At 34.7% G+C, this 16461-nt stretch overlaps 1 protein-coding gene across 1 annotated transcript in view; it reads left to right on the forward strand.

Annotated features, from left to right (window-relative positions):
• Window positions 1–16461, forward strand: part of CCDC93 (CCC complex scaffolding subunit CCDC93) — a 119819-nt gene that overhangs the window by 80492 nt on the left and 22866 nt on the right. Inside the window, exons 13-18 of the mRNA XM_074301850.1 lie at window positions 3002–3064; window positions 6283–6356; window positions 8868–8949; window positions 9573–9644; window positions 11863–11934; window positions 13694–13802. Of these exons, the coding sequence (XP_074157951.1) occupies window positions 3002–3064; window positions 6283–6356; window positions 8868–8949; window positions 9573–9644; window positions 11863–11934; window positions 13694–13802 (472 nt within the window). The remainder of the gene's footprint in view (window positions 1–3001; window positions 3065–6282; window positions 6357–8867; window positions 8950–9572; window positions 9645–11862; window positions 11935–13693; window positions 13803–16461) is intronic.

Here is a 16461-nt window from a genome sequence, read left to right on the forward strand (position 1 = left end):
TTCAAAACGCTTTTATCATGTCCTAAATGCTATTTATAGACCAAAGACCTATGGTGCATTTCAAATACTCATTGCTGATATAGTCACATTGATTAGTTGATAAGGATCTGATCCTGAAAAGATGTGCTGAACACTTCCCTAGTATTCTTAATGGACTGTTTTCAATCAATGCTGAAGCCCTCTCTAGTCAAACTTCCTGGTGAAAAAGAGGTTTTGAATGTCATTGGGCTCCTCTCATGTGGTATTGATTTTATTCCAGCTGAGATTTACAGGGCAGGGAATCCACTGCTCATACAGGAGCTGACTGAAGTCTTCCAGGTTATATGAGAAGAGGAGATTATCCCCTAAGAGTAAAAGGATCTCTCCATTGTCCATCTCTATAAGGAAAAGGGAAACATGTTCTCCTGTGACAATTACAGAGGCAATTCTCTCTTAATCCCTGCTGGCAAAATTTCTTGAAGAGTCCTCCCTAATAAGTAATCCTTTACCTGGAAGATGATTATCTAACCAAGAGACAGGATGGCTTCAGAAAGGTCACAGAGCTAGTAAGTGTATCTGAGGCCAGATTTGCACTTAAGGTCTTCCAGATAGGTCTTCCAGAATCCAGGCCCATTTAGCTATCCACTGCACCACTTAGCTGTCCTAGATAAGGAAAAAAGGAGTAGAAAATAAGGAAATTATAGGAAACTCACCAGAAAGGGGCAAATCAAAATAATGGGAGTATTAGAAGACTAGGGATTGATGGAAGGTTTGGAGAACAAGAACAGAAAAGTACTTAATGGAACTGTCCAAGAAAAGCACAGAGGTAATCTATTCATCTTCTCCTCTTACCCCTCTTTATTACTGTTTCTTTCCTATGTCTCTCTCTGTTTCTCTTCACTGTAATAAGAAAATTAAGAGAAATTCCCTCAAGATAGTAATAGATCAAGAATGAAAAAAGAAGGATGGAGAATAAGTAATGATATGTTCACCTCTTATTCCTTTCATGGATCCTTGAAATCTTACCTCTACTTAACCCATTGTACTTAAGAATAAGGTCAGTTCCAAGACCTTCCTAGCATCTCAGAATTCTTCTTCCCCTTTATAGGGACCTCACTCTACCAATTTTATGAACATTGTAACAAAATATCCTATAATTTTATTTTTAAAAAAAACTAGGGTTATACAACTAGTTAGTGTCTGAAGCTGGATTTGAATTCCAGAGGCAGTGTGCTTTCCACTGCACCAACTGGCTGCTTCCTCCTAGCTATTCATTTCACTTATATAGGAGAGTAAGTATTTAAATTGAAAATATAGTCAAGTCAGCAAATATTTATTAAGTACCTATTATATGCTAAGTACTGTAATAAGCATTGTGGATGCAAAGAAAGGCAAAAAATAGCCCCTGCTTTTAAGAAAGTCATAGTTTAATAGAAGAGACAACATGCAAAAATCTATGTACAGACAAGCATATACATTTATATGTATATAAATACAGAACAAACTGGATTACAGTATCATTAAGGCAAGGAATCTTAATTAACACTAAAAAAGGTTTTAAAGAGCAAAGATAATTTTATAGTATATTTTGAAGATAATCGAAAGGGAGTTTATTGAATAAAATTTATTGAATATTGAATAAAGAGGGGTGTGACAGTCAGGTCTGTAATATAAGAAGATCAGTTTGATAGTAGCAGAGTCTAGAGAACCAACTTTTAAAGGATTTTTTGCACATTTCCAAAAATAATTTTGTGAAGGACATCCTCTTTTGTGTAGAGAGTATTCTTCTAATGGAGAAGGTAGGAAATAATGTCCAGTGACTACTTAAAATATTATGTCAACAGAAGTTACATACCTTGAAAAAATTCTAAACAGAATTATCTTTTTCTTAGATTTGATGAAATTCTGCATATTTTTTGGCCATCTGGTCTAGCCCATCTGTCATAAGTAGTTAATCAGTAACATTTTTTCCAAATGTACTAAAATTGTTGTTTCATGATCAGATTAATTCAGTTTAGAGACAGTATGGTGTCTGATTTCTGTAATTCAGCAGCTTGGCCTCAGATCCTACCTTGAGTGTACAGCCTAAGTGACCTTAGAAAATTTACTTTTTTAGGGTCTTTCTTTAAAATAAGATGGTTGGGCTGGATGATCTGTGAGGGTCTTTCCAACTCCAGAACTGTGATCTTATTAACTGCCTTTTGTAGTTTGTTGTCCATTCATTTTCCTTGTGTCAAACTCTTTATCATCTCTTGATTATTTTTAAAAGCATTCAGTAACACCTGAAACAGATTAAGTTTCCTCCATCTTCTCTGAGATAGTCCAGAAACCAAGAAAGAACACTGATCTGGGAATCTTTAGATTTAGGTTCTGGACTCACTAACTCATTGTGTGTCAATGTTAAGTCAAGTTTCAGTTTCCTTATCTTTTTTTAAGGTGGGGGGAGTGGATTAGGCTATTTCCAAAAATCCCTGTTGTGAGTTTATCAGCTGTCATGGCAGAAAGAGGCAGGCTGTTAAAAAAAGGAAAAAAAAAAAAAAGGATTCTGTGGAGGTTGAGTTTTGTATTATTTTGTTTTCCAAGTAAGTATAAATCTTGGGAGGATAGCCCCAACAATGTCTCCTTGGGACTGTCCTTTCAAAACAGCTCAAAATAATCTCTGCATTCACCTACAGACACACTTATTGATCTCATTCCAGATCAAATGATTCCAAGGGTTTTTCACTCCTATTTGTTTATAGAGTGTCTTAATGGCATTGTGGAAAAAAGCACTGTCTGTCCTGAGAGTTGGGACTTCAAGCCTAAGTATGAGCTCTTTTTCTAATTTTCTCCATGATCTTGAGTAAGTCATATAAAATTCTTTGTTTCAGTCATGTTCTGCCAAATGGGTACATAATACAATCTACCTTCTAGAAAAGATTTTGTGGCTATTATTTGTAATGAGGATATTATAATGCATGTTTTGAAAGATATCTTTGTTGTGCAAACGCACTCTGTTGATTTTCTTCTATGTCTTTTACAGTTACAGGCCAAGTGTGCAGATTTACAAGTCAAATATGATGAAGCAAAGACAAAACTTTCAGAAGTAAGTTTCTCATCTGTCTTGGCTTTGGGGGGGGGGGGATTGTTCAGCCACATATTTGACTTTCAATGACTTTTGATCCATTGGTAAGTATTTTATTGAATTTATACAGAGAATTGGATTAGCTGGTACAGGAGAGCTATTAAGTATGATCCTCATCTCCAAGGAGCTTACAACTTAGATAGAAAGATAAGATATAACTTATGAAAAGTTAAATAACTGTAAGAAAGTATATTGCAAATGAGAGGAGGAGTAGAGATAGTGGGTGCTATAGTGAACCAGAATGGAGAAAGGTCATTAGAGGCTAGAGAGAAGGGGTTGTAGAAGTGGTATTTGAGCCTTGAAGAATGGACAGCAGGGTTTGGAGAGATAGAACAAAGATTGGCAGCTATAACACATATGGCTGACCATCCAAAAGAAATAGAAAACATAGACCCTTCCCTCAAAAAGTTCAATGAATTCTTTAAGAGAAAAGAATTTTTAACTTTTGGATATGTTAGATTTCATGTATTCTGTTTTTAAAAATTGATAAGATCATTTTTTTTTAAAGTGGGATAGTGCATTGTAAGCTATAACATTAGTTTATATTAGATTAAGTGATCTTTTGGGTTTCATATATTCTGAGATTACCACCAAGAATTTGCATTCCACAGATCTCTGCTTTCCTTCATTATGTTACCAAGGTAAAGAAAAGAGGAGAAAAAATGGTTGACATGTATTTTCTTATAAAAATAGCTTAACTTTGATGAAATAAAAGTTGGTGAGTCTCATCAGATCCCCGTTATTCCTTCTATGTACCAGAAACAAATGAAACTTGTCCCTGAAGTTTTGGAAGAAATGTGAACTAAAATGTTTGATAATATTTCTGTTCTATAAACAAATTAAAATAACTCAGGTTTTGACTGAGATCATTCAATTCTACATGTATTGTTCTTCCAGAACATTGGTAGATATTTTGGAGGCTTGATTAATTTGCCTAGGAGCTTGATTTTTAAGTTGCTCATAGGGGAAATTTTCCTGATTCCAAGTTGAAAATTATTATAATCTATAATTAAGGGAGATAATTAAGGGACTTTGGAACATCCCCTTTCATGGGACTTTAAAAATTAATATGTCTTAGAAACTGTGGGGCATTCCTTCCCAGAGACACAGGGTTATACCTGATGATTTTCCTTGAGGTCTTGGGATTAAAATCCTGGAGGAAGTGTATAAATTAACCCCACACAAAAAGCTATCTGCTTCATGGTAAAACCTGGGTAAAGAAAAGTATTTTCTGGATTGAGGAGAGAGTAAGTGGGGCTAGGAGGCTTTATGGTCTTTAAAAAAAAATGTTTTTTTAATGGTCTTTTAATGATAACCCTGCCAGCATCTGAGAATGTCCCTCTAAGAAGAGTCTCTGGTTTAGAAAAAGATCAGATTAAATCACTTTCTAGCCTATGGACTATGAACTAGGTATAACAGAGAATTATTTTTGTTCAGTATCTGATTTTGTCTGCTTTTAGAAGTGTTTCTTTCAGTATTTGTAGCCTTGCCTTTGAGAGAATGCAGAATTCCAAGAGATCACATATTCCATTTGACCCATTTTGAAGGACATCAAAAAACAAATGTACTCTGTGATGGAATTCCCCAAACAGCAATAACTGGAGAGCATGGATCTTGGCAGTCAGTTCCAACCATATGATGTCAAAGGAGTTCTCACATTACTCCCACCATTCTCTCATATCTGGGCAAAATGACTCCAGGACATTATGACTGCCATACTGTGACAATAGGTGCTAGTGACCAACCCTCCTCACCCAAATGGTCTAGTTCTATTTTCTATTAGTTCCAGATCTAGATAATACTAAGATTAAAATAATTAAAATTGGGGCAGCTAGGTGGCGCAGTGGATAGAGCACCAGCCCTGAATTCAGGAGGACCCGAGTTCAAATCTGGTCTCAGACACTTAGCACTTCCTAGCTGTGTGATCCTGGGCAAGTCACTTAACCCCAGCCTCCAAAAAAAAAAAAAAAAAAAAAAATTAACAGTCCAGTTAATAAGCATTCATTAAGTACTTTCTAGAGGTCAAATCCTGTGCTAAGTGCTAGGATTACAAAGAAAGAGCTCATGCTTTAGAATCACAGAGTACAGATTGTTCAACTAAAGTAAATGCTAAATGAAGCTAATCTAAACGCTAGTCCATGGAAGATTTACAGTCCATATTTCTATTCCAGCTCCCAGATCTAACGAGAGCCTCAGTCTCCTTGTGAGCATACTTTGTAGTTCTTGGCTCTTCTGACTATCATTCATTTTATGCTACCTTGATTTTCTTCTAATTAAGAAAAGTATTTAGCTGAAGTCCTGGCTTATATAGGCTGAAAAATAGTGGTCTTCATTCTTCTATTTGTTTTACTTCAGTGAATGCCCCAGTCATATATTTAAAAAATTAAATAACTCTGTTTGTATTCCTGAAGTTTACCAGTTACTTTCCTTATAGTAAATCTGTGACATACAGTGGAGAAAGAATCCTGGATTTGGAATCTGATGACCTGGTTTCAAATTATGACTGCTACTTACCACTTCTGTGACCTTGGCCAAATCACATTACTTCTCAGAATTTCACCTTCCTCATCTCTAAAATTAGAGTGTCAGGCTAGAGACCTCTAAGATGCCTCTGTCTCTGAATATATGGTTCCTTAATAGGCATTACAATTCTTATTAACCCTGTTTTGCAGATGAGAAAACTAAGATCCCGAGAGAGTGATACCTAGTGTCTATAACTAACTAATAAATGTCAAAGGTAGAATTCAAATTTAGATGTGACCCCAAATTCAAAAATAGCCTTTGACTCTTAATTCCAGTGTTTTCTATGACACACTATATCTCAAAACTTTTTCTATATAAGTTGGGGAAATGAGAAAGTATTCTTAGCATTTATATTTGGTTCACTACCCATTAGTTATTCTGCTATTATAAAGAGATTGCTATACTTTTTAGTCTTAGCAGAATGAACTACAGACAATAGGGGTGTGGGATTTTCAATGTTATTCTATCATTCTTCCTCCTTTTAATGGCTGGAATTTCCAAAGTCACTCTGTAAAATGGTAAATTGGGCCAAATCTGGTGTTACACGAAAATGAGACAAGTTCTATTAGTTCCACAGTGCCAAAGAAAGAAGAGAATCCTTACTTAAGGTTACTTCCTCAAGCTCATGCAAATGACATGGCCATTCTCTCCTACAGGTAAAGAGTTTCAGTGAGAAACTGGACCAAGAATTGGCAGCCCTCGAGAAAATAGAATCCCAGGCTGACCCAAGGTAAGTTTCTTCCTAGATTGATTATGAATCTATTTAAGTTTCCCTGAAAGCTAATTGTAGGATTGTAAATGGTTGATTCACTTAGTTATTTTGAGCGTGAAACTAATGATACTAAAGTTATGGTTTTTGTTCACAGAGGCTATTAATTCAATTCTGCTTCATGGACGCAGCCTGTGCCCCTTCTACTTTTTTACCCCTTTCTCCTTCTCTAGAACCATGCCATAAGTTTCAGGGATGATTTTAATATGTTCTGATTCTAAGAGACAACTTAGCACAGAAGATGGAAGGCCAGCCTTGAAGTCAGAAAGATATGGAGTAGTCCTACTCCTGAGAGTTACTGGCTGTGTGACTTCTTAGTTCCCCAAGCAACCCTTAGAGACTGTGTGTGGAAGAGTAGATGTCCATCCACATGAGTGGAAGTTTCCCTGTACTAATGGGAATAGGAAACTGGAAATTCCCTCTCCCAATAAAGTCACACTTGGCACTGGTCGCTTCAGAATTGAAGAGCTAAAATTATTTTAAATTGGCTAAAACATGTCCATTAAAGTCCTCCTTCAGTAAGATACTGGGTTCTCCAAGACTGCCAGTGAAGTACATAATTTTTGAGTTCTTTACGAGTTTGAAAAGATTTTAACCATGATTGGCACCTGCCATCCATTGACCAGTCAGGCTCAGTGCAGAAGAGCTTATCATCAAAAGGTTGGCCACCAACCAAAGAATATTTCTTTCCTAAGGAAGTGAGCTTCTTAACCTTTTTTTGTGGTCCCCCTTGGTTATCTACTGAAGCTTATAGATGTCTTCTAATGATAATAAAATTAAATACATAAAATACATATGATGACAAAGGAAACCAATTATGTTGGAATACAGTTAAGATACATACATACATGTGTGTATATATTTTGTAAACCCTGCTTTAAGAAAAAGTATCAAAGATATCAAAGAATCAGGACTTAGCTTGAATATGTAGAAAGAATGTTATAACAAAATGGATCTTTTGAAATACCTTCATGACTTCTATTGGGAAGGTTACTCTTACATTTAAATTATTTTTTCTTTCAAAAATTCACTGTTTTGATTTTTCTAATCTATTCTAAGATCATGTTGTGCCTCTTCTTTGCTCTGTAAGCTTGCAATCAAGAGTGAAACCAGCCTGACTTAATTATCAATCTTTACCTGCTAAAAACCCTCAATAGAGAATTGACAGGACCTATTGCAGCTATTGGGAAAGCAACTAACCACAAACTTGGATCCTCTTTGCATATAAAGGGTAGAATTATAAATATAAATTATCCCAATAATGAGAAGGCACATTTCTATTTTTTGTATTTATATGAGTTACAACATTTGGTTTTAAATGAGAGGAGGATCTCTCATGATGCTTATGTTTTGCTTATTATTGACATCCCTTGTTATTTATTGAGTTGACTCAGTAGTTAAGTACCAGTCCATTTTCTCTACATCAGTGATGCCCACATTACAAATTTTTTTTAAATCATATGTAATATATTAGATTTATTTTCCATCTAGGGGAGGGGAAAATTGGAACACAAGTCATGGTCAATGTTGAAAAATTATCCTTGCATATGTTTTGAAAATAAGCTTCAATTTTTTTTAATTTTATTTTTTTTATTAATTTTATAATTATAACATTTTTGACAGTACATATGTATAGGTAATTTTTTACAATGTTTTACAACATTATCCCTTCAATTTAGAAAAAAAGAAAAGAAAGAAAGAAAAATCATATGTAAATTCTGGCCCAGAAACAAAGAGCCCAAAATTTTAATGGATTTTTTTTCTTCAGTGGAATATTCAGTGGGTGTATAATAATATTTGTAACAATAACAAAACTGTAACTCACATTTCTAATTGCACTTCACAGTTTATAATTGCATTTTTCCTCACAACAACCCTATAAGTATTATTAGTCTATTTATGCAGATGAAGAAATTGAGACTCAAAGATGTTATATAACCATAGGCAGTGTGAGTTGGAGTCATGATTTGAATCTAAGTCATCTGACTCCCAAGTCCAATCCATTATACTATTTTATCCTTAGTCACTTTACATTCTAGGACAAATATTATCAGAGAGTTGACATTTTTATTTCCAAATCAGAAGTTTCTAATGGTCTTAGGGAAACCTATTTCCTCTCTAAGATACATTTTTCATTCCTTTTTATATTCTGTATATAATTGAATAGCTGGTATGATTAAATATCCCACACTACTGAAACTCTTTGATATCCTCGTTTTAATGATTTAAGTTCTTGAATTTACAGTGTTTGGATGCAATATGATAAGCTGTGGTTATCAGAAAATAGGAGGAAAATTAGATTTTCATCTAAATAAAAGTCAGTTATCAGAATAGAAAGTTCTATATGCAGGGCACTCTTTAGAGAAATGAATAAAATAAAAGGTATGGCTGGGGAAGCTGGTTTTAGGTTTTTTTCTGAAAGAAATAATGTTAATTCCTCTGTTATCTTCTTGGTCTTTTTTTTTCCCCCAGCATTCTGCAGAATTTAAGAACACTTGTAGCTATGAATGAAAATCTGAAAAGTCAGGAACAAGAATTCAAAGCACATTGTAGAGTAAGTGTTGTGCTTGTCCTACTCCCTTCTCCCCATGACTTACCTCCCCCATTGCCTCTTGTTGCAGTCACATACTCTAAACGTCATTCATTCATTTGTTTGTTCATTCATTCAGTCAACATTTATTAAAGGCCTCTTGTGTGTCTGCATGCTGTAGAAAAACAAATCCAAAAATATATACCGCACAGGCAATTTGAATCTACTAAGGGAAGTAAGATATATATATATATATATACACAAGTAACAGGATTAGGCCATACATCTCAAGTGCCAAGTGAATGGTACAAATTAATAAGTACTACAAGAATTCATAAAATCCCCATTATTTGAGAGGATCTCTATGCCAGCCAAACACCTGAACAGGATGAGTTGATTCCGAAAGCCTTCATATAGAAGGGAGAATTCAAACTGAACTCTAAAGGAAAGCTGAGATTTTCAAAGATGGGTATGAGGATATAGGAGCTGGTATCATTCCCTATATTGTTCCCATCCAAGTATTTTAATGACTTTACTGATAAAGTCTTAATGGAGCATGGATACATGGCTTTTCTATCAGTCATTTCCATAATTGCTTGTAGATGATAGCTGTTCATGGTTCATAAACACTTATATTGCTTTCAAAGGAAGAGATGACACGTCTGCAGCAGAATATTGAAAGTTTAAAAGCTGAAGAATCAGAAGATGGAGATGAAAAGGTAATTGTTTTGAATTAGAATGCAAAATTCTGGATTTTCTTTCTTTTCTGTTACTAAGACACCTCTACTTTCTTGGCCAGTTTGTATAACAGTTCTAAGATCAAGTTTTTGAAGTTGCTTTCCTCCCATGTGGTTGAGTTTTTTCTCAATAGCATTTTATTTTTCCAGTTACATGAAAAGATAGTTTTCAGTATTCATTTTTATAAGATTTTTGAGTTCCAGATTCTTTCTCCTTTCTTCCCTTTCTTGCCTTCCCAAGACAACAAACAATATGATATAGGTTATACATGTATAATCATTTTAAACATATCTGCATATTATTCATGCTGTGAAAGAAAAATCAGAACAAAAGGGAAAAACCATGAGAAAGAAAAAGCTGACAAACAAAAAAGTGAAAATAGCATTCTTTGATCTGCATTCAGTCTCCATAGTTCTCTCTTTCTGGATGCAGATGGCATTTTTCCATTCCAAGTCTATTGGAATTAACTTGGATCACTGTATTGCTGAGAAGAGGTAAGTCTATCATAGTTGATCATCACATAATCTTGCAGTTGACAGTACATAATATTCTCCTGGTTTTGCTCACTTCACTCAGCATCAATTCATGTGAGTCTTTTCAGGCTTTTCTGAAATCAGCCTGCATAACATTTTTTTGAGAACAGTATTCTATTACATCCATATATCATAATTTATTCGGTCAGTCCCCCAGTTGATGCTTTTCATGTTGTGTTGAGATTTCCCATGGACTCTGTACCCCTACTTTCTCTACCTTCTCTTCTCACAAAAATATCAACAATGGATTTTGAAAACGTATGTTTTTGTGAGAGAACAAAGAAGAATTTGAATTTGCATTCATCTGTTTATCAGAGAATAGTGAAGAAACTATATTGTGACTGTCCTGAAGTTCACCAGCAATGAAGGACATCTCACTAGAGCCTGAAGAACAATCTGAATTCTAATATCTAGTCCAATGACATGACATTCAGAATAACCTCTTTTCATGGTTAGACTCTTCCCTCTCCAGTAGAAGAATGTGAGAGAATCCAATAGAGTTCGCTTCAATTCTTAGCAAGTCTCTCCCCAAGCAGAGACATGTAATGTCTAAGAGGCTTACTAGTCATGCTAGTAGTCTTAACTCAAAAGATTTCTTGGGAGTGTGAAGGCTGAAATGCACTTTGATTTCTTTCTTACAAACAGCTCTAATAATCTTTCTCTGGTTTATTTTTCCTTCTTTGTAAGTAACTAAAAGTTTTCTGTTCCCTGAGGAGCCTTGTTTGAGAATATTAAAAACAATCACATTATTCAAGACATTATTCAACGTGGACAGAGCCTTAGAGGTACTTCATCCAGGCCTACCACCTCATTTTTTTGGATGTGAAGATGGGAAATGTCACTTAGGTCACTGTATAATTGCTTAATGAAAGAGCTGGTATTAGATATGTTTCTTGAATTTCTGTCTCATTCAGTGTTTTTCTCTTATGCCATGTTCTCATACTTATCCTTTTAAATTATTAATAACTGTGTTACAGATTTGGTGCATAGGCCTTCTTAAATCAAAACCTACCATTCTCAAACATGTCACCACTTTTGAATTCTTTCTTCGGTAATTGTTTGGTTTTGTAACATTTGTTCTATAAGTAGCAGTACTAAGTCTTTTATTTAAATACAATGGTATCTCATTTACCAGTTATCAGCAAAGCATAGTAACTAAACTAATTGTTTTGTTAGCAGTTAGTGTGTAGTAGTAGCTTATATTTTAAAAGAATTTGCCTGGAGTTTTTAAGGTATAGGTTATGACAGAGTCTGAAGTCTAATACAGATTTAAAGCCACAGGAAATTAAGCGTAGTTTCCTAACATAAGGAGATTATGTCTCTTCCTTATATACCAGAAGTGTTGTCTCAAGAAAATGTGTAAGTTGCTAGCTATGCAGTAAAACAGAATAAAACCCGCAGCCTTAGTCTCATTAAATTTTACACTCTTAAAGAAAGTTAACCAACTCAGATTTAATGATAAATGGCCACCAGTTTATCTTACTCAATCTTAAAAACTCAAGTCCCATTATTTCCTTTTTTGTTCTGCATGCTAAGACATCTTTTGCTTCCACCTAAAGTTTATTAATTTTTTTTCAAAGAAAGCCACATTTTGTCAAATGTTGTGACATGTTTCTTAAAATATTATGAGTGGAAATTATTTTACCATTGGATTTTTCCATTTTAGGAACCCACCAGAATTATAGACCAACAGCATAAAACTGAGAAAGAAAAGCTTCAGAAAATCCGTCTGTTGCTGGTAAGTAGAAAAATATTGACTAGATGTGATTTCCTGTGCTGGAATTAGAAAGTCACATTATTTAAGAATTATATAACTCCTGTAGAGAAGACAGATGTATTTTAAACTTATCAATTTATATCTGGAGTCACATAGTAAAGTGTGTAAGTTTAAAAAAAAAAAGTTTTATGGCATATAGCTTGTGCCAGAAGGAGATTCAGAAATGAGAGAGCTCAATAATTCAGTGTTCAAGAGAGAGTAAAACATGATTGCCCAGAGAAAAACTTCCTATTTGATTAAAAAAATTATCATATATCACATTCCACAAAAAATTCTAAATGGAATTAGAGATTGGATTGAAAAACCAAACTGTTAAGGGTCCTGAATTGCTGTAGAACGGAATTTTATCCTCTTGTTTCATGGATCCCTTTGGCAATCTGGTCAGTGAAGTCTATGAACCCCTTTTTTAGATTAAGGTTTTTAAATGCTTAAAACACATAGGATTACAAAGTAAACGAATGATATTGAAATACAGTTATCTAAGTAGTAAAAACAAAAAATAAATTCATAGTCCCATGATTAAAAACCTCTCTACAGCATTTCCAGTGTTCTGAGTCTCACAAAACCATCTACCCCATCCCTTTTTTTTTTTTTAAATTAAGAAGCACTTTCCCTCTGTCCTACCTTCTTTCCCCACTTACAAAAAAGAAAAACTAATTTCTTTATTGACCTTACTGAAAAATGTATCTCATATATATTGAGTCTTTCATTTCTCTGTCAAAAATTGGGTAGAGTTGGCCTTCTGGAATCATAGTTGGTCACTGAAGAGGATCAATTTCTATCTTTTATGCACTTTAATTTAAAAACAAAAAGCAGGTCACTTGAGTCTGGAAATAATACAAGAGATGATAAAGATTTAGAAAATAATGAAGGATGTGGCTTGAATGAATCTAGACTTCATCATATTCTGGGATATTAGAACCAGAGCTCCCTTTGAAATTTAAAAGTGATAATTTTAGGGAAAATAAAAGAAAGTACTCACACACTAATTCCTACAAGAGGTGACACAGAATGAAAGTATAACTAAACAGAAACTTAGCTGAATTTATGGATGATAAATTACTTAAGTTATTTTAGAGATGTTTGGTTTACATTTCTAACCATGTAAAGTTGATGTCATGAAGGACACCTTTGCCCTCTCACACCCTGTCCCTTTATGCTACTTGTAAAGAGCTTGAAGGAAATTTGGTATTCTAAAATACAAAGGAGAAACGGAAGCTTAGTCCAAAGATGGGAGATCTGTGCAAAGCCCCAGCAGTGGGAAATGAAATGTCCAGTTCAGACTATAATAAGATGGTGACCAATGTGGTTGGAAATGTAGAATGCTTGAATGAGAATAATGTGAAGCTGGAACCTACCTTTCACATAGACTTTTACATTTTCTCTAGCTACCATCTGCTTGCCTTTACTACTATGGTATCCATATATTTACATGTGTGTTTTATTTTGGCCTCTGTGAGGAAACTATATCACCCCAGCTTTCAGTTTGTCAAACTGAACTTGGGCCAAATCCTCATGTGGAAATATAAGAGGTTGTTGGATTGAAGTCAGAAGGCACAAGCCCACATTTAGGTTTATCAGCTTGTCATACAGTTTAACATATTATCTATGAAGGTGCTAGTAGAGCACCCTTAACAGTCTTCAACAGTACTTTGTTCTGACATTCTATAAGTCACGTAAGACCAATTACAAAATGGTGTTTTTCCTCCCTTGCCTTTAGGCTCGAAGAAACCGAGAAATAGCAATTTTGCAACGTAAGATTGATGAAGTACCCAGCAGAGCTGAGTTAACACAGTATCAGAAGAGATTTATTGAACTCTACAGTCAAGGTAGGTGTATCGACCAAAAATGTACTCCCAAAGCTCAGCATAATGGAAGGGAGGGCTTCATTGTGTTTTTAAACGATGGTGCATGAATCACAGCAAATTCTTCTAATGCCATCATGGGTAAGGATTTCATTTAATCATATTCATGCTCACTTTGCACACATTCTATGTAGCCTCCCCGAGGAGTGGACCATAAATCCAAATAACAATGCTTTGGCATTCTCTATTGACAGATTCTTTTCTTCTAATTGAGCTCTTGGTATTGGGCTCTGGGACCAGGCCTTATCTCGAGCCGCCAGCAACATACATGTATAGCAGGCCTGTTGCTGGTGCACACAGAGCTCTGTCCAAGGTTTATGTCCCGTCTTGTAAGGAGGGGAAGCGGAATGGCTAGTCAGGAACTAAGGTTTGACCCCTCCTGTTAAAGGGTTCATAATCTCATTGGAGAAGATACACATACACTCTGGTGTGAAACTTATAAATACTTGAAACGTGTGTATCTATTACCAACTAAAATGGGAGGAGGAAATACAAAATATAGTCATAATCAGGAATTTGGTGGGGCCTAAGAATATTCACAGATATTTGTAAGTAAAATTTGGAAAAGTTCCTTTCCAAAATTTGGATCATGGTCATAACTACACTTGTTCCATTTAGTTAAACCTGGGTTCCAGCTGTTATATATCTACATAAAGTGGCAGGGAAAGCATTAACCAATACTGAAGAAACTACCAGCCACTGCGCTGAGGATACAAAAATTAAAAAGGGAATAGTCCTTGCCCTTGAAGAGTTTGCATTATATTAGAAGAAAACTAATAGTTGCCCAAAGATAGAGTATCACCTGCAGATGATAAATGCATAGATTTATAATTTTGGAATGCTATGGCATAAAAATTTTGTTTTGCTAATCTGTTGAATGATAATCACTATTGTCTTTGGCAAAAATATTGCTTAAGCCTTACACTTGCCCAATGTTTAGTTTGATTACGTCTCATACCTTTTTGTTTGTTTTACATTGGTTCATGTCTGTTGTGAATTAAACTGAGAGTTCCTAAAAAAGAAGGGTATATGGATGATTTAACAATATATTAGGGCAGGCACTTAATCTTTTTTGGGGAAAAATCAAAAAATCTGACTCCAAAGAGGTGGTTTCCAAGCTGGAGACATTCTTTCCTTCTAGGCCTGTCAGTGTTAGTAGTCTTCCTGTAAAAGCATGAATCATATATGTGGTAACCTAATATAAAGACCCTTCAGAAAAAAAGTGTTACTTATGAAAACTTCACATCATGGATTAGCTGGGGCAAATGTTGTTATTGTTGTTATTACTATTCTTACTATCACCATCACCATCACCACCATTTTCTAGATGGTAATATTGGAACACAAAGTTTAATGGATTTTTTAAAATTTCCATAGATAGTGAATGGAAGAAACAAATATAGAATAAACCAAGTTTTCGGACTCCTGGTAGTCCCATAGTCTTTATAATATGATTGTCTTACATTCATGGGATAAATTATAATCATTATTTGTTAACAACATTGAAGATGACTAATGTTCTTTGTAGGACCACTGTGATCTGAGCATCTTCTAGTTCTTTGCATGCATGAAAAAGAGATGTTGAATATATTGGCCTGATTATACAGCAGAGATCCCTCTTATCTATGAAAAATATTACATGTTAAGTAAGAGTAGTCTTACAGTAAGAACTTTTTAAAATTCAGGCCATCACTGAATTGATTCAGGTATGCCTTGGGATCAATTCGTGGTTCCCTAAAACATAAAAATTACATATTATCAAGATTTGTCAATTCATATACAATGATTCATGATAAATGCAATAGGAAAAGGAAATAAGCATTTACTTAGCATCTACTATGGGCCAGGCCCTGTGCTAAGCACTTTATAATTATTATCTCATTTGATCCTCATAACAACCCTGTGATGAAGGTACTGCTACTCCATTTCACAGTAAGGAAACTGAGGCAAATAGAGTTAAATGATTTGCTCATACTCACATAGTAGCTGGGAAGTATCCGAGGCTAGATTTAAATTCCAGTATCTCTAACTCCACTGCACCACTTAGTTGTCTCTTTTTTTCCCTAATGCTTTTGAAAAGGGCAGACAAAACACTCTGTGAGACCTGCGTGGGTAATGTAGCTATTGACTGGATGGTTCAGAGAAGACTTTTTTTTTTTTTTTTTTTTTTACAAAACATATGCTTGGGTAATTTTTCAACATTGACGATTGCAAAGCCTTCTGTTCCAATTTTTCCCCTCCTTTCTCTCTACCCTCTCCCCTATATGGCAGGTAGTCTAATACATGTTAAATATGTTAAAGTATATGTTAAATACAATATATGTATACATATTTATACAGTTATCTTGCTGCACAAGAAAAATCAGATCTAGAAAGAAAGAAAAAAAATATAAGAAGGAAAACAAGAATGTAAGCGAATAATAACAGAAAGAGGGAAATGCTATGTTGTGGTTCTCACTCATTTTCCATAGTTCTCTCTTTGGGTGCAGCTGATTCTCTTCATTTCTGAACAAATGAAACTGATTTGGTTCATCTCATTGTTGAAGAGAGTCACGTGCATCAGAATTGATCATCATATAGTATTGTTGTTGAAGTGTATAATGATCTCCTGGTTCTGATCATT

This window comes from Sminthopsis crassicaudata, chromosome 3 (assembly GCF_048593235.1).
Source record: "Sminthopsis crassicaudata isolate SCR6 chromosome 3, ASM4859323v1, whole genome shotgun sequence".
In the NCBI taxonomy this organism is placed as follows: Eukaryota; Metazoa; Chordata; class Mammalia; order Dasyuromorphia; family Dasyuridae; genus Sminthopsis; species Sminthopsis crassicaudata.